The sequence below is a fragment of the Mustela putorius genome, unplaced genomic scaffold (genome assembly GCF_011764305.1).
Source record: "Mustela putorius furo isolate JIRA1106 unplaced genomic scaffold, ASM1176430v1.1 tig00000224_pilon_pilon_pilon, whole genome shotgun sequence".
In the NCBI taxonomy this organism is placed as follows: domain Eukaryota; kingdom Metazoa; phylum Chordata; class Mammalia; order Carnivora; family Mustelidae; genus Mustela; species Mustela putorius.
The window spans coordinates 18188636-18215345 of NW_025421321.1; the positions used below are offsets into that span (position 1 = coordinate 18188636).

General features: G+C 38.7%; 1 protein-coding gene across 1 annotated transcript in view; it reads right to left on the reverse strand.

Annotated features, from left to right (window-relative positions):
- Positions 1–23005, reverse strand: part of FBXO11 (F-box protein 11) — an 88645-nt gene extending 65640 nt beyond the window's left edge. The window contains exon 1 of the mRNA XM_045077812.1: positions 22097–23005. Coding sequence (XP_044933747.1) covers positions 22097–22316 — 220 coding nt within the window. The 5' untranslated portion in view covers positions 22317–23005. The remainder of the gene's footprint in view (positions 1–22096) is intronic.
- Between the last annotated feature and the right edge of the window lie 3705 nt (positions 23006–26710).

Genomic DNA, 26710 nt, shown 5'->3' on the forward strand with positions numbered 1-26710 from the left:
CGGAACCAGTTACAGAAATGAGGACTGTAACTGTCATAAGTATTTCTTCCTTATATATTTCTGTGCCTGTGTACGTTTGTATATATAAAGTATCTTTTTCTTCTCTCTTCTATTTCCTAACCATTTAATACAAGATACATATCCTAATACTTTATATTATATTTATCATAATTTATAAAGTACATATAAAAATAACATCACAATATTTAAGTTATGGGATATCAAAGAGAAGAGTTAAACATCAAGGACTCTGCATCCTCTCTGGTGAAAGATTTGGGATGTTTTGGGTTGTACACAGGATACTTGTATGTTGGGTAGAAGTATGGCCTTGTTATTATCTATGTAGACTCTAAGTATGTTTAAGGAGAGGTCTCTGGGTGTCAGTTTGACAAGGGGTGGGCTTGTGATGTTTAATTTTATGTGTCAACTTGGAGGATGCTTTGGACAAGTTTAATACTAAACTGGTGAACTCTGAGTAAGGAGATTGCCCTCCATAATGTGGGTTGACCTCAATCAGCTGAAGGTTTGATGAGAACAAAAAGAGCTTCACCAAGCAAGAGGAAATCCTCTAGCAGACTGTCTTTGGACTCATCTGCACCATCAGCTATCCTAGGTCTCCACTCTGCCGGCCCACACTGCAGATTTTGACTTTCCAGCCTCTATAATCATGTGAACCAGTTCTTCATAATATCTCTCAATCTCTCAGTATCTCTCTCCCAACCTATTTATATATATATATAAAATCTCCATCCTATTGGTCTATTTCTCTGAAGAACTCTAGCACACTGATTTTTCATTTATATAAATGTTACTGTTACTACCACATCATTCTCTTTCTTGCATTTCCTGCTATATACTATGTGCACGTGTACATTTAATTTGTTGCTTCTAACTGTTGCATATTAGTTCATGTGTGTATGAATTGTATCCCTCAAGGATATGCTGAAGTCCTAACCACTGGTAGGCAGTGACCCAGTAAGTGCGACCTTATTTGGAAATAGTCTGTAGATATAATCAGGTTAAAATGAGGTCATTAGGGTGGGCTCTAATCCATTATAACTGATGTCCTTGTAAGAGCAAAACACCATGTGAAGAGCCATAGGGAGAATGCCATATGACAACTGAGGCAAAGACTGGATTGATACAGGGATAATCCAAGGGTTAAGAGCCACCACCATGATCTAGGAACAGGCAAGGAAGGATTCTACCCAGAGTCTCAGAGGGAACATGGCCCTGCTCACACCCTGATTTTGGACTTCTAGCCTTCAGAACTATGAGAGAATAAATTTCTGTTGTTTTAAGCCATCCAGTTTGTGATACTTGGTTAGGGCAGCTCTAGGACTCTAATACAATGTGCAATCACAAATTTTACCCATCTACACTCAGACTAGTATGAGACAACCAGACTGCCTCCAACTTCTGATGCTACAAACGATACTGCAGTAAACATCCATGTACATATCCCCTATGAAATTCTTACAAAGACCTTGAGAGACAAATCTAGAAATGAAATTACTAGACTATAGGGTGTTCATATTCTTAAGCACCACTAGACTGAGCTCTGGAAAGGTTACAGTGTCTATACTACTATTAACGTTCAGCATATCCAGTGTAGTAGTTTTTAGAAAGTCCACAAATTCTTTGATACTTCTGTCTTCATGAGTAAAGCCTTATTCTCTTCCCCTAAATACTGGCCAGACTTAGTAGTGACTTGCCTCTAATTACTAGAAATTTCTCTCCAAGAGGTCGTAAAAAGCATAGTGGCTTTCTGTTTGGTCCCTTTTAGAAGCGAGATGCCATGCATCTTAGTCAGTTTAAGCTGCTATAACGAAACAAACTGAGTGACTTGTCAACTACAGAAATTTATTTTGCAGTTCTGTAAGCTGGAAGCCCAAGATCATAACATGAACATGGTTAGGTTCTGGTGAAGGCCCTTTTCCAGGCTACAAATGACTGATCTCTTCTAGTATTCTAACATGGTGGGAAAAGGCTAGCTATTCAAGAGGGCTCTACTCTTATGACCTAATCAGCTTCCAAAGGCCCCACCTCCAATACAATCACATTGGGGATTAGATTCTAATATATGAGCTTTCAACAAACTTTGGGGGAGACATAAGATTTACAAAAATATAAAACAATGCTACCCTATTACTTGTTTTGAAAAGGTTATTTTTCGGGTGCCTGGGTGGCTCAGCTGGTTAAGCGCCTGCCTTTGTCTCAGGTCAAGAACCCAGGGTTCTGGGATCAAGTCCCAATGGGGGTCCTAGCTCAGTAGGGATTTTCTCAATGAATTTTTTCTCTTAAGAATTTTCTGCAGTGATGAAAATGTTCTATGCTTTGTAGCCCAATATGGTAGTCACAGTGAAATGCTACATTCCCTCTATATAACCACTTCATGGTTAATGTGACTGAGGAACTAAATTTTAAATTCTAAGAATTTTAATTAATTTTAATACAGTCACATATGACAAGTGGCTACCATACTGAACAGCCCAGGTCTACAGCGCTACTCCTCACCTTGTACTTATCTTCCTATCTATATGTTTTTCATTCTCTTTTATGCCTTTTTTGAAGGATGCAATAGGTACAATTAAAAAAAACCTGAAAAATTACTATTTCACTATTATAGCTTCCTTCTAGTGGATTCCATGATTCTTGCTTTTTATTTATTTATATTTTACACAGCAGGAAATAATTGGTGGTAATGATAAAACTCTTGGAAATAGCAAAGTAGGGGCACCTGGGTGACTCAGTGGGTTAAGCCTCTGCCTTCAGCTCAGGATCGAGCCCTGCATTGGGCTCTCTGCTCAGTGGGAAGCCTGCTTCCTCCTCTCTCTCTCTGCCTGCCTCTCTGCCTACTTGTGATCTGTCAAATAAATAAATAAGATCTTATAAAAAAAAAAAAAGAAATAGCAAAGTATTTCAAGATACACAAAAAGATCACTGAGATTCCATAATGTACCCCAGATTTACAAAAAGGGCCTGATGGATTCATGCAACATAGAATGATTTTTTTTTAAAGATTTTATTTATTTGACAGAGAGAGAGCACAAGTAAGGGGAACATCAGACATAGGGAGAGGAAGAAGCAGGCTCCCCACTGAGCAGGGAGCCAGATGCGATGCTTGATTCCAGGAACCCTGAGTCCATGACCTCAGCCGAAGGCAGACACTTAACCAACTGAGCTACTCAGGGTCCCCCATAGAATAATTTTTTAAAAACTAAAGTCTTTCTGCTCTTTGGAAGATCTCTAAGTAATAAAATACCAATGCTTTTAAGTGGTTGGAAGTGCTCAAAAAATAGAAAAAATTAGTATTAGTCCAATTGATCTTGATAACATACTAAGGGGTAAGCTTTCTTCACTCTCTTGAGTTCTGCTGTCCTATAGTCATAGATTTTATTTCTATTCTTTTCATGATTACCCTTAAGGTAAAAGAAATAAAAGCAGCAGCAGCAAACATGTACTGAGTGCTTTCATGTACTGAGTACTGTTCTAATGGCTTTATGCGCATTGCATTTAACCCTCCCCATAACACTATGAGGATTATTGTCATCCCATTTATAGATAAGAAAATTTAGGCACAGTAAGTTGTAGTAACCTTAATGTCACACAGCTAGTAAGGGATAAGCTAGGATTTCATCCAGATAGTCTGGCTGCAGTGACACAAAAATAGCTATTTTTATAATATGCCTTAGAATTTCCAGTATTTCTGTACTTCTTATGAAAAAATAATTCTAGCACTTTTTTTAAGATTTTATTTTTAAATAATCTCTATATCCAACCTGGGGCTTGAACTCAACCCCAAAATCAAGAGTTGTATCCTTTATCAACTCAGCCAGCCAGGTGCCCTGAATTGTAGCACTCTTGACTCAATGTAATCCCCTTTCTTATAATTGTCTAGTATTTTGGTTCTATCTTTAAAAATATTATACATATTTACAATCAATAGTCTTGATTTATTAACATATTTTGCCAATTCTTCACTCATGATGTGTTTATCCAATTCCTCCCTCTCTCTAGTTTACTATTCTTCCTGCTCAAGTATATCCTTTGGTTCTTGCACCAAGTTTTTACAGGTGATGAACTCTTAATTTTTCTGTATATACGCATTCTGGGCCTCATTCTTGCTGAACTGATAGTTTAAATGGGTATAAAAATCAAGTTACATAGCTATATTGCCTCTACATTTTGAGGAAAGAGCATTTTACTAACTTCTGCAAATTATTGTGCTGGTAAATACACCATCTGTATAACTGATACTTTGGTGTAGGCACTCTGGTTTTTTTCATCATTTTAAAGAACTTTATTATATTCTAAAATTTCACTATGGAGCATTGAGAAGTTGACTCTTTTTTATATTTATCCTGCTAAATAATTGTTTGGTAATGTGTAATATCAATATGGAAACTGCGTTTTACTTCAATTTAAGTCCTCATATGTAAAAAAGGTACATTATCTACATGATGGGGGTTGCTGTAAAAATAAAACATGAATTTACTGTCTATCTAGAATAATCAATAAATGATTGCTATTAATATCACAACCACTAAATAGTAGTTACTATTACCAAAATTCCTTGTGTCTTCCCATGGATATAAAGCTGCCTAATTGCTACTTAAGTGCTTTCAAAAATATTTTGCCATGCTTAATACATAAATTACATATTACTTATGTATCAGAAGTCCATACACTGATATCAGATATTTATTAATATGGAAAAGAGGTTCTGGTGAGTTTTCAGAAACTTCACTGCCAACTGTATTGTTATTATTTTATTAGAAGGTATTATTTAGTTGACAGAGATCACAAGTAGGCAGAGAGGCAGGCAAAGAAGAGAGAGGAGGAAGCAGGCTCCCTCCTGAGCAGAGAGCCAGATTCGGGGCTCGATCCCAGGACGCTGAGATCATGACCTGAGCCGAAGGCAAAGGCTTTAACCCACTGAGCCATCCAGGCGCCCCTGCCAACTGTATTATTTAAAAAAAACCATTCAGGACATTGAAGAAGATTACATAGGATATTATCAAATATTTACTGATAATCCTCCATACAGTAAGCAAAAATGGATCTTTATGCTTATGTAAATTTATTTATTACATAAATGTAAATGACAGTAAGCACCTGAGCCTGACTTATGTGTAGCTACCACAAAAGCATGGGAACTCAAAAACAGGTGATTAAATACTGAATGAACCACTGAGTTTAAAAATTTGCACAGGGCCAAAAAAAAAAAGAGAGAGCGAGCTGCAAAATATGGTTCATTCAAGAACAATTTGTAGATTAGCCTGTCAAAAGAAGACTCGTACAAAAAAAAAAAAAATGGCAGGTGAAGTATAGACTTTGAATCTGGACTAAAGAATTTAGATTATTCTACAAGTGGTAAAGCCTTGAAGATAGGAGAGTGCTTAACTCAACTTTAACTTCTTTCTGGAAAAGAAACAGCAAGACAAAGGGAACTGTGACATGAAGAGCGTACGATGACGGAGTTAAAATTCTGTCCTGGTATCTCTTCCATGTTCTCTGTCTGGCCCATTTCCTCTTACTAAGAATATCCTTTTTTCCCCTTTTCTTTATCTGTGACATACTCATTCTTCAAGATCTAGTTTAAACATTCACTTTCTCTGGCAAGTCTTTTCAAACCATTTCAGCTCTCAGACTAGTTTCCCCTCCACTCTTAAGTATTTCGTGTATACATTTATTCAGTAACATTTAACCTCATACATTAATAGTGGGATTATTTAAAAAAAAAAATCTGGCAACATTTTTCAGACTTTAAAATGCAACTATTCCTTTAACACAATAACTCACACCTATGAAACCGAAATTGTGACATAAATATGTTAAGATATCTGTACAAAGATGTTTACTTCAATACTATAGTAGCAAAAATTAAGAACCTGAATATTAATCAATAGATATACATTTAACATAAATCATGGTCCATTCAGGTAATGAACTATTCTGCAACTATGAAAAATAAATAAGGTAATTTTAGATTTATACTGACACAGAAAAATGCCCAGGATATTATCTATGCAAAACCCAAAACTTAATTTACAAACTAATACATATACTGTGGTTTCTTTTTAATAAAGTATGTGTATTTATATACACATACATTAAGAAAAACTCAACAGTAAACACATACACAGTTAAGAGTTACCTCTGGAGAGTGGTAAGTCAGGGGAAGAGAACAAAACAGACTTTTCCTTTAAATTTTATATACTTCTATATTTAATTAATTCACTCAACAATCACTTAAAGATTTCTAGAGTGCCAGGCACTCATGACTTATACCATTCACTTGGCACTTACACATTAAACATTAAGAGAGAATATTTTATGTTTCTGTTTACTGCACTGAAACACCCTGAAGGCAAGCTTTTACTTTCCCATAGTAACAACCATAATAACTTACAATTAACTATTTACAGATTTACAGATTCACACAAATATGTAAAAGTATTTAAAAACGGAATGAATAGGGATGCCTGGGTGGCTCAGTTGATTAAGCAACTGCCTTTGGCTCAGGTCCTGATCTCAGGGTCGTGGGATGGGGCCCTGCATCAGGCTCCCTGCTCTGTGGGGAGTCTGCTTCTCTCTCTTCTTCTGGCCCTCTCCCAACTTGTGCATGCACACGCTCTCTCTCAAATGAAATATTTTTTTAAAAAAGATAAAAATGGAATGAATAAATTCATATCTAATTCATGACAGTTGCTGCTTCTGAGAGGATAGAAGTGAGAATGGAATGGAATGAACCATACTTAAGAAAGAAGATTCAGCTCAATAATCAATATTTTATGTATAATTTTTCATAGAAACACATGATACTAATAATTTGTAGGTTAAGAAAGTGCAAATTTTTTTCCAGTCGATTATTACTTGCCTTAACTAGCACCCTTCACTGCACAGAACTTTTCACTTATGCAGCCTATTTATTTATTTATTATATGAGAGAGAGAGAGAGAGAGAGAGAGAATGAAAGGGCGAGCATGAGAGGGGAAGGTCAGAGAAGCAGTCCCCTGTTGAGCAGGAGGGCGATGTGGATGCGGGACTTGATCCTGCAACTCCAGGATCATGACCTGAGCTGAAAGTAGTTGCTCAACCAAGTGAGTCACCCAGGCACCCCAGGTAGTCAATTTATTGATGTTTCCTTAATGACTGATTTTTTGGGGCACTGCTGAGGAAAAAGTACTTTCTTCTAATTTCTTCTATGATTTTCTAAAAATATTGAGCTCTTATACTTGGAGGACATTATCCTAAGTGAAATAAGTCACTTAGAGTTGACCAAATACTGTCTAATTTCACTTACATGAGATCTCTAAAATACCAAACTCATAAAAGTAGAGTACAGGATAGTGGTTTCTAAGGGCTAGGGAGGAAAAGAAAATAAAGAGTTGCTATTCAATGGGTATAATGTTTCAGTTATGCAAGATGAGTAAGTTCTTCAGATCTGATAACATCTTGCTGATAGTTAAGAATATTATATTGTACACTTGAAACTGTGTTAAAAGGGTTTTTTACTCTAATAACAAAATTTTTTAATTGAAAAAAAGCTTTTTAATCATTTTAAATGCATTTCTGGTATTGTACAAAGTAGGAAATTAACTGAATGCTTCTCCAAATGAATAATCAATAATCTCAATATCATTTATTGATCAATAAATAATTTCCTTATTGATATGAAACACCACCATTATCATAAATGGGCACTAAGATTCAACAGTGGCAAAGAGCTCTGCCCTGGGAATCTTTACATGACTCATCAATATGGTTCACCTTATACTGAATAATATAATCGCCTTTTTCTCTTTTTTTACCAGTACAGCGGGGAGCCTGCTTCCTCCTCTCTCTCTCTGCCTGCCTCTCTGCCTGCCTCTCTGCCTACTTGTGGTCTCTCTCTGTCAGATAAATAAATAAATCTTTAAAAAAAAATTAAGTCAATCTGTAACAAGCTATTGAAATTTACTTGTATATCTTTTTTAAGTTACTGAGTACAAGTATCTTAAAAACTTAATTTTTGTTTAGTTCAACTAAGGAGTTACAGAAAACTGGTAAGCCTCAATAGATTTAACAAACCACTAAACTGAAAAATGAACAGAATGAAAGTAAAATTCTGACACAAGAACAGGTAACACCACCATCATTGACTGGGAGTCAGGAGACTAGGGCTCTAATTCCAACCACCACCCTGAACAATAAACCTTAAGAATTGCAACTACAGTTCTATATCCAATATTCTATAATTTCTAATTTAACATCTCTAAGATAATTAAAATATCTAATCCTCATAGCTGACAACAAAAAAAGCAAGGTATATAGTCTTCTTTAGCGGCCTACTTAAAGATTATTTATTTATTTACTTGACACAGAGATAGCACAAGTAGACAGAGCAGCAGGCAGAGCGAGAAAGAGAAGAAGCAGGCTCTCTGCAGAGCAGGGAGCCAGATGTAGGCCTCCATTCCAGGATCCTTGGGATCACAACCTGAGCCTAAGGCAGCTGCCTAACTGACTGAGCCACCCAGGTGCCCCTAGTGACCTACTTTAGATGTTTATCAAATGTTCTTTACACCAGTGTAAAACATCAATCTAATAATTTAAATTTGTTTTCCTTAGCTATCTCCTGAGCATACAGAAAAATAAAATTGAGCAACATCCTTTAGAATTACCTTCACCCAGAGCACCTGGGTGGCTCAGTTGGTTCAGTTTCTGCCTTCTGGACTCTATGACGTGGAGTCCTGGGATCAAGCCCCATATCAGGCTCCCTGCTCAGTGGGGAGCCTGCTTCTCCCTCACCCTCTCCCCCTGCCTGCTGCTCCCCCCTGCCTGTGCTCTGTGTGCTCTATTGCTCTCAATAAAATCTTTGAGAAAAATTACTTCGAACCATGTGAAATGTTTAGCCATCCTTTAGCTTATCCCTCTTTAGAGTAACACTTAAATTTTTCTAAAAGACATATTTTTCAACCACTTCAACATTTTACAAGTCTTATTATTATAAAATGGTATCATGTGTTTACACATACATAAACATACTTTAGGATGATTCATTCAATTGTAGTCCATATTGTTTTCTGCTTTACTTAGTTCTGGTTCAACATTTCTAAGTGACTACTCACTTTTTTGTTGTTTCTATAAAGATGAAGGTACTTTTTTCCCTTAGACCATTCCGAGTAATTTGATTTCTATTCTTGGTTTTCCAGGTACTTAACCCCAGCCCATTTTAAAAAATAATCTATGAACTTAATATGCTTAATAACTTAAATTAGTAATTATATGAACAAATCTTGGTCCAGAAAAGGAAGTTGGAGAGAAACAGAACTATTTACTAAATGCCTGTCTGCAAAATGGTTAGCAGTATTTTTGTAACTGGTAGCTTCCACATTATACAACTTTTAAAAATTTCTCAACTATCACAATACCAATATGATAAAATAAAATAAAATAAAATAAAAGCTGTATTTAAATCCACCTATGCTTCTCTTGTTCCTTCTTCAGCTACCAAAGTCACTGTTTCAGGAGAATAATCTAAGTTCACTTGTAATCAGCTCTTCATAAAACTATGTTGATTACTATCTAGAACTTACACTTAATGACCGATTTGCCCTAAGCCGTGTATCAGTAGCCCCCCCTCTTTATTAAAGATTTGTTTATTTTAGAAAGAAAGCATGTGGGGTGTGGGAGAGAAAAGCAGACTACCCACGGACTGCAGAGCCTGATGCCAGGCTTGATTTCGTGACTCTGAGATCACGACCTGAGCCAAAATCAAAAGTTAGATACTTACCTGAGACTATGCCACCCAGGTGTCCCTAGTGGCCCCGACTTTTACTTTTTTTTTTTTTTTAAGATTTTATTTATGTATTTGAGAGAGACTGAACATGCAAGAGAGCACAAGCTGGGGGGCGGCGGCGAGACGGGGAGAAGCAGACTCCCAGCAGACTCTCAGGCTCAAGCAGGGAGTCTGAGACACAGCTTGACTCCAGGACCCTGGGACTATGACATGAGCCAAAGAATGCTTAACTGAATGAGCCACCCAGGCATTCTACAGCCCCTTTAAAAACAAAACAGAACAGTTCACCTATTTCAATGAAGGTTTTTAGTATATTTTCTAATAAGAAAAAGTCTTCTTTTAATGTTTACAAGTAGTCTATAAGATGATCAGAAGACTGGTCAAATGTGAGGTAAGTTAATTCCAAATCTAGTAACTAATTTTAGACTGCAAAGACCCATATTTTTTGAAAGCCAAGGCCTATTCTTACTTATTCTCAAACACACCGGGTCCCACAATCCAAAACTTCTAAGAATATAGTATCTTAGAAAGGGAAGGTTGGTTTGTTGTTTTTTTGACTGATAATGGTGAAACAATTTCCCTTAGCAATCTGTTTCAACTTAATAAACTGACAGTCATTAATTCTTTCAGGGCTAACTCCAGTTTTTTTTTTTTTTGTTTGTTTGTTTATTTATTTGAGAGAGAGACAGTGAGAGAGAGCATGAGCAAGGAGAAGGTCAGAGGGAGAAGCAGACTCCCCATGGAGCTGGGAGCCCGATGCGGGACTCGATCCCAGGAATCCAGGATCATGACCTGAGCCGAAGGCAGTCGTCCAACCAACTGAGCCACCCAGGCGTCCCGCTAACTCCAGTTTTGTGAGAAGAAATTATCTTCCACATAAAATCATCAAACAGGAGTCCATACCACCAGGGTACAAAAGAAATAGCCACCTTTTATGACCAGTATTAAGTTTTGCTTTTCTTTCTAATATCCAGTTTGTGTGCACACTAAATTTCCATCATTCAGCCACAAAAGTAATTAAAATACTGTTTCTATGTATTTGTATTTACATAACCTATGGTCACAAACTTATCCTAGAAAGACAGAAGCACTGGCTCAAAGTCTCAAGTAACAAATTTGTTTTTAATTCTGAATTCTGACTTTATCAGTTATCTTCATCTCCAATAAATGACATAAATACACAATTATTATCCTAAAGTTGCTGTGGATATAAAAGCTAAAAATGTCCATAAATTAATAAGCACTTAAAACACAAAGCATGGAGAATTAAGCTCGTATTCAAGTTTAAAATGACCTGTGAGGACTTTACCATCAGACCAACTATTAAGGTCACATCACAATCACAACCATTAAAATCTTTTTAAAAACACAAACCTCTTTCCTTCCAGAGTCCATATATAGTATTTAAAAACCACAGAAACGTAGATAAAGTAACAAAAATCACCTTACCTCCATCACTCCAAGACACCACTGTTAACATTTTACCAAAAATTTTCTGACACTTCAAAAAAATCAAAAGTGCATATTCCAAGTTTCAGAGCGTGTACTGTATGTGTTCTCAATGCATGTCTATGATTGGTCTGTAACATTTTTCTAGCCATCTAAAACGAGAATTAACTTTACAAACCCTAGACAAGCTCACTACACCCAACTCTTTCAGCTTAAGTTTTTCAGCTTTAAAGATTTCAGCTAAGAGGTTCTCAAATCAAATGACTCAGAAAGAGAAGACAGGCTTCCTGTGAGACACTGCAGTAGAGACTATGACAGCATCAGAAAAAAATCCATAAAGGCACCCTGAGAGTTGCAACCATTTGTATGTGGGGTTACAGATGATATAAAGAAACTTAAAGTGTTTTATCTCTGCAACATAAGATCTTAGATTCTGGCAACATACAGTCTAATTTAGACCTGTCTGTCTGCTTTCAGTTTCTGGATATAAGGGCAAAACAATGAATGCAATGAAGAAGGAAGACACCATGAAAACAAAATGAATAACCCCAAATCTGCAGGTAATTTCCTTCAGTAGGTTCATGTTTCTTTCTTAATCATTTACATAAGCATGCTATAACTTAAACTCTGGGCTGCAACTTTTTTTTTAAAGTAAGCCCCATGCACAGTGTGGGGCTTGAACCCACAACCCTGATATCAGGAGTTGGATGTTCTACCAACTAAGCCAGCTGGGCTTCCCCTGCAACAATTTTCTAATTGTGGCACAAAGGTAATTCGATAAATGATTAAAGGGTAGAACAGGTGTCAGACTGCAGGGGGTCATAACAAACCTAATAGCATTTCATAGAAGACTCTCCAACAGACTCAGGCCTTGGAAAACGTGGACAGGTAAAGTTACTAACAAAATTCTGGTGTGGTGTACGTACATATAAGAGTATACATATATATGTGTGTGTGTGTGTGTGTGCATGCGCCTGCATCCTTAAAAATATTTATCAGAGGACAAATTGATATCAACATGTTTATTTTCAATTTATTTTGATTTTTTTTTAATTAAAGATTATTTATTTATTTATTTGCCAGTGATAGGGGGAGAGAAAGCGAGCAAGCACAGGCAGACAGAGAGGCAGGCAGAGGCAGAGGGAGAAGCAGGAGCAAGGAGCCTGATGTGGGACTCGATCCCAGGATGCTGGGATCATGACCTGAGCCGAAGGCAGCCGCTTAACCAACTGAGCCACCCAGGCGTCCCAATTTATTTTGATTTTGAATGTTATTTAAATCTAGTATCTAATTCAACTATAAGTTCCATAAAAGAGCCATGTCTGTATAATAATACCTAACAAATTCAGACCTCAATGATTTATACTGTTAATTTAAATGATACAGAAAGTTTTAGAGCATCTCACAAGTCACCTCATCCAAAATACCCTACTTCAGAAATGGGATTAAGAAACCATTCTAGAAAAAAAAAAAAGCCACTTTTTTGGTTGTTTTTGCTTTTTAAAAAAAAATCTCTGGTTTTATTAAATTCAAGTTAGTTAACATATAGTGTATTATTAATTTCAGGTAGAATTTAGTGATTCATCAGTTGCGTATAACACCTAGTGCTCATTACATCAAACACTCTCCTTAATGCCCACCACCCCATCACCCCATTCCCCAGCAACCCTGAGTTTGTTCTCTATAATTAAGAGTTTCTTTAAAAACAAGCCACTTGGATGAAAAAGCTCAGGCTCATTCTCCCCAAACTTAACAGCAACATTTATTCAATGTCGCTACGTTATGTAAAAAAGGAAAGAAGGGATGGGAGGAAGAAAGGAGTCTCCTCCACACTGCTTGCTGTGGACAAGAAAGAAAACTATTAGCACTAACACTGAACTGCCAGACACAAAATAGTAAGATCTTACTCTTTTTAGTACCTAAGGCTACCATACCATCAGTTTCAAGCAAGTGATTCCTTAAAAAGAGACCCCATCTCAGCCACTGATGGCCTGTCATTCTAGGGATATTTGCACGGTGGGGAATATGAGCTTATGAGCCAGTAACTAGCATTTCCGCACAGTTGAGGGAGCCTTTTTACACCTTCTTCTTATACATCAGGAACTGACAGATCTGCCCAAGGACTAGAAAAACAACTTGAAAGCAAAATATGCCCCAATATTATAAATGTTTTACTATTTTGTATTTATAATCTTATGTTTATAATGAAGTTAAGCAGAAAAAATAAAAAATGAAACAATTAACCAAATAAAAGCAAAATATTTTCACTGGAGTTAAAAGGATAAGCTTTAAAGTAGTAAGAAAGAAGATTCCAAACTGAAATGGAGAAAAATAGTATTTATGACACTAGCAAAAATAATAATGTTTGGAATGAAGGCTTAGTAAATCACAAATTAAAGTCCACAGTATTTTTGAAAATTCCTATATTTAAAAAGACTTCCTTCCTCCTCAACTTGGGGAAAATTAAAGTATATTATTATAGCATATTATATTAGTATATTAGTATAGTATATTAAATTGATGAGTAAACTTCCTAACTCTGGACTTACAGCATACATACTCAAAGACTTAAGAAAAACACTAATATATGAAATAAAATCTACTGAATCTACTGTTTCAGCAACATTAATTATGAGATACCATATTCATATCTGTCTTAAAGCTATTTTACCTCCCATGTAAATGGAAGTTCTGCCTCTGGGAAAAGGTAACTAATGGTATAATGTTGAGATATAAAACTTAGCAGGAATATGTACCTGTGTTCGCCAAAAGATATACCCAAAATGCTCATAGCAGCACTATTTCTGAGAGCCAAAGATGAAAACTCTTATGTCTATTAATCGTACACTGAATGAATTGTAGTGTACTCATACAATGTAGTATTATACAGCAACACGAATGAACAAACTATTAATACAAGCAACAACATGGATGAAACAAATACTGAGTGAAAAAGCCAGACACACAGGAATACATAATGGGTGATTTTATATACATTTATATAAAATTCAACAGACAAAACTAATCCAAGCAGTTAGAAAGACAGGGTTGGGAATAATGAGTGGGAAGACCCGGCGGCGGGGGAATGCTGGGATGGGATGAATACCACTTCTGGGATTCTGGTAGCGTTTATTTCTTGATCTATGTATTGTTGGCTGCACAGAGGTGTTTACTTTGTGTAAAGTCATCAAGCTATACACCAATGATTCGAGCACTTGTATGCTTTCATTAAAACCTTAAGTCTAAAAAAATCTAATAAAATTATTTTAACAATTTAAATAATTATATATAGTATATGGATATATGTGATTATATATAGAATGACCACTGCTAATTTAAATGACACATACATATTGCTACTCTTACCTGCTCTAATTCTTTTTCTTCTCTCCATCCCCATACCAACCCCAAATTAAGTCTTTTGAGAAAATACAAAGTGAAACTTTCAAGAAAAATTTTAGGGTCAGAAGTAGATGAGGAAAAACAACAAATGTGTAAGGTAAGTGATTTTTCCAAGACTCTTCCATCCCTCTTCCTCCCCCTAAATGCTTATTCTGTCTGGAAGGAAGCAAGCACTCTTACCCAAAAGGTCTTTGTCCAAATCACTTATTTCTATCTCTTTTACTGGGTCTAAAATACCAAAATTTGACTAAGTGACCAGCTTCTTAAAAATGCAAATGCATTTCAAAGGATTATGAAGTTATCAGTCATTTACACACGACTGTTCATTAGATCTGTGGCTACTTTTAACAGAAAAATGAGTGGTTTCACAATTTCTTTCACCATTCACTTTGCCAATAACATTCAATTTGAAAACACAGTGTACTCACTCACCCCCATTTCTTTCAAACACCTCTTCTCTATCCTTTCTCTCTACCATGATACAAACCTGGAATGATTTCTCCTTTCCATTTGCTAAATTCTACACCACTTCTAATTTTCCTTAAAGCCTTTCCCCCCTTCCAAAGACATATGATTATGTGGGAAGAGACAATTACTAATGACATATATATACCAACCCTGTGCAACTCAAAATAGAACAGGTGAATAAAAAAGAGTTATATATTCTTCCTCTTCCCTACCTGCTTCCTCCTGAGTGTCAGATTCTCATAAAGCCATGTGGTCTCATACATAGTATGTTATACACTGTAGATGTAAGATACAAAATCAATACTTGAGTGTAAAAAAGAATTCTCATATCTAAACTCAAACTAGCAAACCAGCAAAGGCTAAACTGATTTAAGTCCATTATCAATACATGGTACTAAAGAAATCAATGCCAAGATTGAACCTCTACAATAGCCAGTTAATTCCATTCTGAGGAAAAACTTTCAAAAATCAAAAGATTTTGACACAACCTAACTTGACCATGTGGTACAATGAATGTTGATGCACACTAGAAGAAAACAGTGAAGCTAAGACCTTTACTGTTATCAGAAAAAATAATTTTAAAGCACAGGATACTACCTACCCATTTCTATCACTCAATTTCAAAGCTTTGAGAAAAAAGTAGGCTCTCTTCACAAAAAAGATGAATGTATTTCTTCTCTCAAAATATGTGCCAGTAATACATAATGTTTTTAAAGGTTTAGCCACCAGTTGAGAGAACAGCATTTAAGCATTTTTTTTCTTTTTTTTCTGAACATAGTTACACGATTTTCTATTCATTTAAAGGGCTAAACATCTGACAACTGGACCTTTAGAAATTGGGAAGAGTAAGCAAGTAACATACAGAACTTAAATTTGCTTTACTATACTATTATATTTGGGTTTTTTAAAAAACAAAAAACCACACAATTAATGTACTCATTTTTAAGTATTTTTGATATTTCCTTAAACTAAAATAAATTATTTAAGAGAAGTTAGTTGGTTTCATTTCTCTATTTTCTAAAGATTAAGTTTACACACATTTCTTGTGTTAACCTAACATATATAAAAGGCCCAGGCTATGTATCTGAAGACAGCAAGCTTTGGTGACAAGAGAATATTTAGTCCACAAACCTGTCAAAATTACCACTGAAGTAGCATTTAACTCATATTTTGTTCCTTCCTGAAATAGTCTAGGCTATTACCATGAGCTAAAATGACTTAACACCTTTTATTCATAACTATGAGTTATTCAAGGGAAATCTACCTCTTTTTGAACGCTTAATTATCTCAGTAAGCTGGAAAAACATGCTGGCCAATCAGGGCAACCTCTTCTGGGGACAGATCTACATTAGAGGTAAAATTATGATTAGAAGGTTACCTAGAAAATGTGAAAGCAGATATTTAACAATCGATGGCATCAGACTATGGTGCCAGCCTTCAATAAGACTAGAGGGGATAAGATAGGGGACAGATGTACTTCAAAGGCTAGGTTATTCCCTCCCCTAAGTGTGAACACATTCTGCCAAATGCAGAATTATCTCATTTTTGGGAAGACTCAGTGATATGTTTCGATTTTGAAATTTTTCTCTGCTATTTACTATAAATATCCAGCACTGATTTATGTCTATCTTACAGAACTGCTAAAAGGGTTAAATGATACAGTGTGTAAGAAAGTATCTGACAGACTCTACCACATAAGTAGAAAGAGACCTATGTTTGTTATTATTATTCTCAATGCCCATTTCTTCTGTTTCCTTAGTCTTTGCTTAAAGAATATTTCAATTCATTAGGTATAAAATTAGTGACTTATAATTATAAGCCGGTTTCCTTAAGGTTATCCAGAGTCACCTAGATTGCATTTTGGGGTATACCAGAAATTAACGACTCATGCACATTGTATCACTTGGATTTAGTTTTATATACAACTGATTTCATTCCTTACTACTATTTTTAATATTTTTAAAAGCTGCAATTCATTGAACATCTAACAAGTGCTAGATACTTAAATCTCTCAGCAATATATATATGAGGCAAGTATTATCATCCCCACCTTAAAGATAATGAAGTAAGGCTCCAAGAGTTTATACTGCTTGCCCTGTGTCAAATAGTCTCTTGATGGTGCAGCCAGAATTAGAACCCCCATTTAGCCAGCTGTAACTCTGAAGTATATCACACTGTCCAACTGTCTCAACTCTTCTATTTTGCTTCTTTATCATTTTATTTTCAAAGGTTAACAACTACAATTTGGAATTGTAACCTCTCATAAACTGGAATTATCTGGAAGCGGAGAATGCAATTCAAAGGGCTGATAAAATTAGTAGTCTAAAATAAAATAATCTTTCAGAGACTAGTGGGAAAAAGATCGACACAAAATAAGGGTAATGTGTTAGTTAGGAATATGGGGCAGCTGGGTGGGTTAGTTGGTTGAGAATCTTTCAGCTCAGGTTGTGACCCAGAGTTCCTGGAATCAAGCCCTGCATCAGGCTCCCTGCTCAGTGGGGAGTCTGGTTCTCCCTCTGCCATGCCCCTCCACCCCACTTGTGCTCTCTAATAAATAAATAAATCTTTAAAAAAAAAAAAAGGAATAAATTGGAGGACAATAAAAAACCTCAAGTTAAAATATTTCATTATTATAGACTGTTTAGCTTCAAAATTAAGATAAAGCTGGGGGAGACCCTGAGAAAATACTCACTAGCCTTGAATTCTGCCAAATTTAAGTTCAGGGGTCCTAACAGGTCATTATCTACTGGTAGTTCTTCAAACTGGCTGACCTGTCCATGGGTTTGCCAGAACTTCCAGTAAAGAAAGAGAAAAGCAGTATACTAACAACCCATGGGCCTCATCAGCAGAACTTTAACATTGGCATTGTCACCACTTCATTCCTACCCCTCAATTTGTAAGCTTTGAGAAAAAAGGCCCTCCTCTACCCCACCCCAAACATTAAAAAACAAAAGTTAGTTGGTTTCATTTCAAAACCAAACCCTGGGTGACATCTTCCTTTCATGGATGTAAATATTTTGAAGCTTTAGCCACAAGAAGGGAGAGCAGTGCCCCACAGTACTTAATCCCTAAAAAAGGAAAAATCATGTCCCTTATCCAGAACTCTTCTATCAAAAAAGGTTACCGAAGTTCCTAATTCTTCTATTCTGTAAGTTCCTTATTCTGAAGAACCTGAAGGTAAAATATCATGAGACAGAATAAGCCCACAGAAAGTATGATTAGCATGCAAGACTAGAATGCTAAGGAGTATTCTGGATGCTGCATATTATAAATACGTAGCTCCATCAGGAATATTTCATGTAATATGTATTCAATTACTTCAGTAAGTTTAGTTAAAACAAAACTGTAATTCTAGGGTCATAGGTGAGATTTTTATTCCACAAATATGAAATTAAGAAGATGTGATTACTATTTTACTCTTTATGATTATTTCAGACTAGAAATTAATAGCAATATTCATTAATATATTATATTCATTAAATTTATTTAACTATAAATGATTACATAAAATTTCAGAACTTCAAAAGAATCTTATGAATTTTCCAGCCAGAAAAAACTACACCTATTTGCAAAAATGAGAAAGTAATAACAATGACTGATTCCAGGTAGGAGAATTTGGTATGGGAGGCAGGTGTAGGTAAAAAACTCTGCAATTTTAAATTATGTGCATTTATTACCTATTCAAGCCAATCAATTTTAACTATGAGCTAAAAGTGCTCAGAATACACAGCACTTCTGCAGGCTTGTAAGCTTTCCTCATCCTTCTCCTAGAAAAAGACTACCAATGAGAAATCAAAATAAATTCATCAGAACAAGTTGCAAAAGCTAAATCCTTTTAGAACTTTTAGAAGAAAATAAATATAAAAAAACTAACCCCACACTACTTCCAGATTTACCAAGTCTGAAATGTATTATCAAAGAGTGCAAAACAAATGATTTTCTACCAAAGTGGTATGTGAAATCCTAAACTCCAAAATATAATCCATCTTAAGACAGTGGGCAATTTCAGATAATGTGAATGAAGACAGCATTACATTAAACACCCAGATCAAGTATTTCCCAACATATAAGTAGTTCTCCCCCATGAAAGGCTTTGGAAAGTCCTCATAAGAATTCACTCTATTAGACTGTTCCTTTCTACTTCAAACATTGGCCATTAGATATACAAGAAAGTGTGTGTGTGTGTAAGGACATTATCAGGGAAGTTTTTAGACCAATTAACTTGTGGGTGAACAAGCAACTAAAAACCAGCCCTGACAAAACTTTTGCTTGGTGGGGGGGGGGGGAAGCTATCTTGTAACTACTCTATTACCATTAAAAAGCCAAAAATCTATTCTTTGTATTAAATATATAGACCGAGTTAACCTGTCTTAAAAACAGTGAGTGCTGACTTCAATTCCCAAAGAGGAAAGCTTTCTGATCCACCATTATGTAACTCTATCCAAACTCTAATATAAAAGTTACATATCTATTAAGTTAGTTTAAAAAAAAAAAAAAAAGTAAAACACACACGCACGTGTTAGCTATAGTACCTTGTCAAAATTATGAAACCCAGCATATTCTTAAACAACAGAACCTCTCCTATCCAAACCAGAAATAGAGACACTCCACATGCTCCATAAAACTTTTTAAAATAAAGAGTATTCCTTTGGCTAAACTCTGATCGTTATGTGAACTATACATTTTAAAAAAATAATCAAACCACCAATTTTTGAAGAATTACATATTTCACATAAATCTGGCAAAAACGTTATTAGTCTTTTAATTTAGCTTAATGTTTTATTCATTTTAAAGCCATTTATTTGCCCTCTAAAAGACCCACAGCATTTTTCCCTGAAGGCTAATCAGCAAGTTCTTGTCCCCTCTGTGCCAACAGAGAATCTCCAGAACAGTTTCTACTAGCTGCAGCAAAGCAACAATTCTACAGTGCATCTGATTTACTATTTCATTAGGTACATATTGAAATCCTGATTTCATGAACATCTTTGTCAGTCAGCTTCCGTACATGAATGAAAAGAAAACTGACACTCTGGCATGCCAATACCAACAACCAAGCCACTTTACTTCAAAAGGAAACAGACTTTAGCAGCTAATAATTCACACAAATAAAGAAAAGTATCCAAGATAGAAGTACCTCAACTAAGTTTGAAATTACACACATCGTGAAAAGGAGATTCAGAATAAATAATTTAAAATATGTAATGAGACTAAATTAAGTTTGGTCAAACAGATTTTATTCAGCCCTAATGGTATGAATAAATAAATCAGTACATCTTGAAAACACTTACTTACTTATAGAAATTAAATCCTGACTATGCTAGGATTTCAATCTAGTGTCACTTGTTTTCTCAAAAAATTTTGTGAGACAACATATAGTGGAAGGAGACTTGAGTATTATTTGAATGGAACACAGGAAAACACTGATATGCAAATATGAAAGGAGATGATGAAACTATAAATATTTTTAATTTACAAAAAAATGGTAAATGTATCAAAGAATCATTAAAACATATCTGCCAATAGTGTTACACAAGACCTCTAACTGGCTTGAAACATCACATTCTTTCAAGCAACATATAACAAACTGCTTTCTCAAGGACTATCTGTAACAGTGACTAGTAAAAACCCTTTGAACTATTTCTCAGATTATCATCTCTCTTCCATTTAAGTATTTTCCTCAAGTATAACACCGAAACAGTTTTTAAGCAAAGAATGTGTAATTTTTAAAAAGGCATTTAATCTCAATTCCCTGAATCAAAGGAGGTGTGACAACCAATGCATGTAAAATTAACCTTAATCCGCCAACGAAAACACGCAAAATGTCTCCTAACAATTCCCCTCCTCCTTAAAACAACAACCGTACACATAAATATGGTACTGACCTCCACCCCCACCGAGCTGCTAATTGAGAATAGTTACATTTGGAGACCAAGGTGCAACACCCTACCCCATAAACCTCCCAAAATAACCACATCATCAAAGTAGAACTGAACATTATTTTTGCTAAACCAAGAATCCAACCCCCGGGAGCCTCAGCCCTTAGACAATGGTGGTTACCAGACAGAGCTGCACAGTTGGGTCCAAATGACACATTTCACTAGGCCTTGGACACAGCACACACTCACACTCTCCCAAGGGGCCAGTTCGAGGGAAGGGGCGTTCAAACCCCACTAGGAGACGGAGGGTAGCACAGTGGCGTAGGGGTTCGCTAAGGGAGGACAGGCGAGAGGGGTGGTCGATAGAGCGGCAGGGTAACTGCACTGCACGCGAGGGAGGGGGCTGGAAATGGCCGGTGGATTCTATATTTATTTATTTAAAGGTCTTGATTTAACGGGTCCTTCCCTTGGGTTCTGTAACTAAAGCCAAACTGCGCAGCAAACATTGTGGGGTTGGGAGAGTAGTCGCTGCTGCCCCTACCCCGTGACTAGGAAGGGGGGTGGGGGAAACAAGTTCCCCGGCCAACACCACAGACCACTCGGATTCTCCCCCTCCCCCTCCTCCACAGGAAGGGGGAGGCTAACAGAGAAAAGGGGGAAAACAAGTTCCCCAGCCAGCCCCACCGCCCGATCACTCCCAGTTGTTCCCCACCGCCTTCTGTTAGGAAGAAGGAGGCTAAACGTGGAAGGCAGTAGAAAAGGGGGAAATCCCACCCTTTGCCTCCCCCCACCCTAGCCACCAACAGACTCCTGCGGGGTCCGTAAACCAGGCGAGAAGCCAAAGGATGGGTGGGGGGTGAGGGTGCCGAGCCCCCGCAACCAAACAAAGCGCGGCCTGAGCTAGAGCCCGGGCGAGTGGGGAAGCCGCGGCTTTTCCTGCCGGCCCGGCCCCGGGCCGGGCTGACACTGCGGCAGCCGCGGACCCGCCTCCGCTCAGCCTCTGTCTCCCAGCCCGGGGGCGCACAGGCCTCCCCCGCCCGCCCCGGCCTCCCTCCCCGCGGGTCCCGGCCGGCCGGCGCCCGAGCCGGCGGGCGGCGGGGAGGGAGCGCGGCCTTACCCCGCTCGCCGGCGTTGTTCCGCTCCTGGGGCAGCGGCGGAGGCGGCGGTGGCGGCGGCGGAGGCTGCTGCTGCTGCGGCGGCGGCGGAGGCTGCTGCTGCGGCTGCTGCTGGGGCGGCTGCGGCGGCGGCTGCTGCGGGGGCTGCTGCTGCTGTTGCTGCACCGGGCGCGGCCGCGACACTCGCCTGGGTCTCCGGTTGGCGGCTCGGACGGAGTTCATTTGCCGGGCTGAGGTGGCGGCGTTGGCGGAGGGACACACACACACACACACACACGCACAGCGAGCTCCGGGGCAGGAGTAGGGGTTGGGGAGGGGGAGGAAGGAAAGGGGGCGAGGGGAAGGGGAGATGGGAAGGGCGGAGGGGGCGAGCGAGACCCCGAGTCGAGAGAAAGGCCCGCGGAGACGGACAGAGACCGAGCGAGGCCGGGCGGGCGGGCCTGACGCACGGGGAAGGCCGAGGCCGCCGGGCGGGGCGGCCGCGAGGGACGGAGACAGAAAGACGGGCAGAGCGAGAGAAAGAAAGAAAGGGCGTCCGCCCGCCTGGGGATCCCGGGGCGAAGCGCGGCGTCGGCGGGTGAGGAGACAGACTCCGGTCCCGCCGACTCCCGAGCGGCGTCTCCGGCGGCGGGGGGAGTGGGCGGGCGGGCGAGGAAGGGAGAAGGAGGAGAAGAGAGGGAGAGAAGGGAGGGAGGGAGCAGGGGGCGCCCGGCTCTTTTTTTTTTTTCCCCTCTTCCTACCCCCACACCCCCTGAAAGAGATTTCTGTGAGGAATTTTTTCTCTTTCTTCGGCCTCTTCTCTCTCCTCCCCCCCTTCTCTCCTAGGCGAAGGGGAAATGAGTGTGAAGGGAGGAGATAGAGGGAAAAAGAGGCGTCGTCGTTCCTCCTCCTTAAAGGAACCTTTCCTCCTCCTCCTCTTCCTCCTCAACCCCGTCGCCGCTGCTTCTGCTGCTGCTCCGTGGCAGGAGGAGCCATTGACATCGCCGGAGCCTCCACTCGCCCAGTGGGTCCCTCCCCGCCGCGGGGCTGGCCAGGGGCGCGGGGGAGGGCCGCGGGGCGGCGGGGGGAGGGGTGAATGGGCGGGGACGCAGAGGGGCGGGGATTCTAGCCAGGCAGCCAATGGAGAGATCCCATACAACCTTCAGGCCAATGGGGCCTCCGCTCTTATGGCGAAGACCCTTCCTTCAACGCCCTGTTTCCTCTCTCGGGTTTCCTCCCTCCCTCGCCGAGGAGGGGGAAGGAGGGAAGGGGGAGTGTAGTGGGGCGGGTGATAATGGGGAGGTATCAGGGCATATAATAGAGCGGGGGGTGGGCGAAGAGAGCGCTAGTGCGTAGCGACGATTCTAGGAGAGGAGGTTCTCGGAGGAAAGGGCGGGGGCTGCTGATGTAATGGGAAGAAGTGATTAATCCTTTGGTTCGCCTTTTCGCCCCCCCCCCACCACCTTCACCCGATTTTTAACCAGAGAAAAAAGTGGAGCCAGGGAACCGATCCTTGGTAACTCGCGTTTTCTGTGGTAGGTAGGTTCAAAATGTGAGCTGTAGGGAGCGCTAGAGATTCTGTGCCCTTTAGCCCAGCTGAGGGTATTTGCAAATCTTAGAGATCCAATTCACTGAGCTTTCAGCTTGTATCCGAAGTTTGGAGTACTTTCCTAATCGCAGCCTAAGAGGAGTCACCTAAATCTTGAAAACATTTTGAATAGATCTTTGGTCAATTTCTCTTTTGGAAACGTGGTCTAGATAATGTTCAGGAAAATAATACGTGAGAAAAGGAGGGAAGTAAATGTGCGAGATTATGATTGCTTATGTGATTTAAAAATTTTTTTTTATTTTTTATTTTTTTAGGTCCCGCAAACTCAAAGGTAAAGGAAAAACCCCAAGAGGAATTATCTTTTGTATCTGGTCCCCTCAGCATAATCTGTCCCCAAGGAAAACGCGTTTTTATTCCCTAGCTTTTGTTGTGAAGACGGAAAAAGTACCCTTTCTCAATTCGCTCGGCTCTCCTTTTGTTTACCATTTTATGTATATGGTAAAACTGGCAATTTACCTGGTTCTCTGGTTTTCGGAACGTTGGATGATTTCTCTCTTATTTGGGTTTGACCAGTTGCTCTCTAGGTTTGACATAGATAATTAAGCGGTTTACAAAGTATGATGAAGTAAAGCTGAGAGGCAGAGAAGTGTGTACTCCGGGAAGGAGGGGAGTGAGGGGCCAGGAGGAGCCTTTATTGTGCAGGGTGTTTGAATCCCTGATTTGATTATGTGACTCTAGGCAGGCTACCTTTCTAGATGAGGCCTCCTCACCTTTTAATAAGAACTTATTTTGGATGACAATCCTGTTTTCGATTTTTAAAAATTCTGTGGTTTTGAGATGATCTCTCTTTGGTCCTGAAAATGTTGAAACTTAGACATAAGTTTCCTTCAAAAAATATCTGAGAAAGAGGTTTTAGAAAACAACTGAAGAACTCCATATTTTTATGGTTGTTAGCTAGGTGCCACTGGGTAAAATTTTAGATTTGGTTAGATACGGGGTGGGAAGGAAAATTACTTGCTATTATACATACAGATGGATCCATAATTCTGATTTTTCAACAAATTTACTTTTTTATTCAACAAACACTTATTGGTTCCTTCTGTTCCATCTGCATGACTATGTAAGGTGCTACGGGAGATACCAAAAATAAATATAAAAGGCAAAAATCTTGGGCATAAAGCATTTGTAATTTGGCATGGCAGAGGTGAAGATTTACTTATATTAATTCAGATGTGCAAAGAAGATGTAACTTGTTTATTTTCTGTAATGTTTAACTTCTCAAGTCCCCACATTATCTTTCTGTCTTTTTTAAACATAGATATTGAATCTTTGAGATTTACCCACCTCCCTCTCATTTCAAGATACATATGGAGGTTGAGGGTTGCTGTTTAAGGTGAATAGATTTTATATCTTCAGCATCCTAGATTTTAAAGTTTATTATGACAGTTCTGTGGCATGTAGCAATAAGATGCCTTGTTCTAACAAAATCAGTATATTATGACAATTTTCTGATAGGTGGAAGTAAAGTGTCTTGAGAAAGGAGTGTCTTTTTCTAATTTACGCAGTGACTAGTTGGTTGGTAGCAGCCCTGAGGGATGGGAAGGCTTACATGGCACCAGGGAAGCCATGCTTGCCACTCCTTGTGTTATCCACAGAATGTATGGAGTGTCTGCTATGGTCTGAAAGGAGAACTGATAGCCTCAGAGGTAAAATTGGCCATTTCTGGTTTTTGTTTTTGTTTTTGTTTGAAATATCATACTAGTTCCTTTACTGAGGTATTTACCTGAGCCATTTGCTGTATGTACCACAGTCCTAGTATTGACTGACCCCGGGTCTCTGCAGGCCCACTGATTCTCACAGTGCCACTCTGTCTTCTCACATATGGGAACTTCCGGATTCCCTAAATACCACATGTAGGCCTTGATGAGCTAGGAGCCTTGCTTTGGGCTTATCTATGTGGCCATCTCCCTCCACCAATTTTGCATGATTCACCCTATGTCATACTGAACAAGCCATCAAGCTGAAAGCTGAGTTTCTAGAGGACTCAGACTCTCACAGCCATGCTCAGAGAACCAAACCACTATTCCTGGTTTTCTTGCATTTCCCCAAATCTATGTGAACTATACACCTCCAATTGTAGTTTCCACCCCAAGAAGGGGTGGAAGGTAAGCACACTGAGTCTGATTACTAATTCCTTGTACCCCTTACTTCCTTCCATCATCCCTCAGGGCTACAAGAGATGAATTTTTCTCCTTCTTGTATGTCAGGGGCTTTCCTTATGTGCTATATCCTGTTCATTCATTCATTCTTTTTTTTTTTTTTAAAGATTTTATTTATTTATTTGACAGACAGAGATCACAAGTAGGCAGAGAGGCAGGCAGAGAGAGAGAGAGGAGGAAGCAGTATCCTGTTCATTCTTGTAATGGCATCTGCTCTGCTTACCCTTCCTTGGAGCCATGATAGACTGCAGGAGAGGAACTAGTTTTACAATAATGGAACACCTTTTGGGAGATAACAAAAAAATCCTATCCCCATATCTTGTCATTCCTACATATTTTTAGTCTATTTTATGGTATTAAATATTCAAATCTTTGTTCAAAGTGTTCAAAGCCATCTTAAAATTGTGGAACTTGGGAGTTGTTAGAATGGGCATTGGAGATCATTGAATTCTCATTCCTGTATTGGACAAATTGGGAAACTAAAGTTCAAAGAGGTAAGGTGACAAAACCAAATCCCATAACTACTTAGTGGCAAAGTTACCATCTGCCAGTTCAGTACCTATTCCATTCTCAGGTATTTATAGGCTCAATTCTTCCATGAAAACCCCAAGTATTCCAGATAGTGTTATCCATTGCCTGGTCCACCTGTGTTAGTAAGTAGTCCTGTCAATTAGCTATTATAGAAATTATGTGTGACAGAAAACAGGAGAAAAACGTAAAGGGGTTTTTATTTGGGATGGGTGTCTCCCAAAATGAGTGTAGTAGACACTTAGCATAATTTCAGAGGACTAAATTCCCTCAGGGTTTGCTCTCTCTTCAATAACATTTGTGTTTGTTTTTCTCAACTAATTACTGGTGCTTAACAGGTT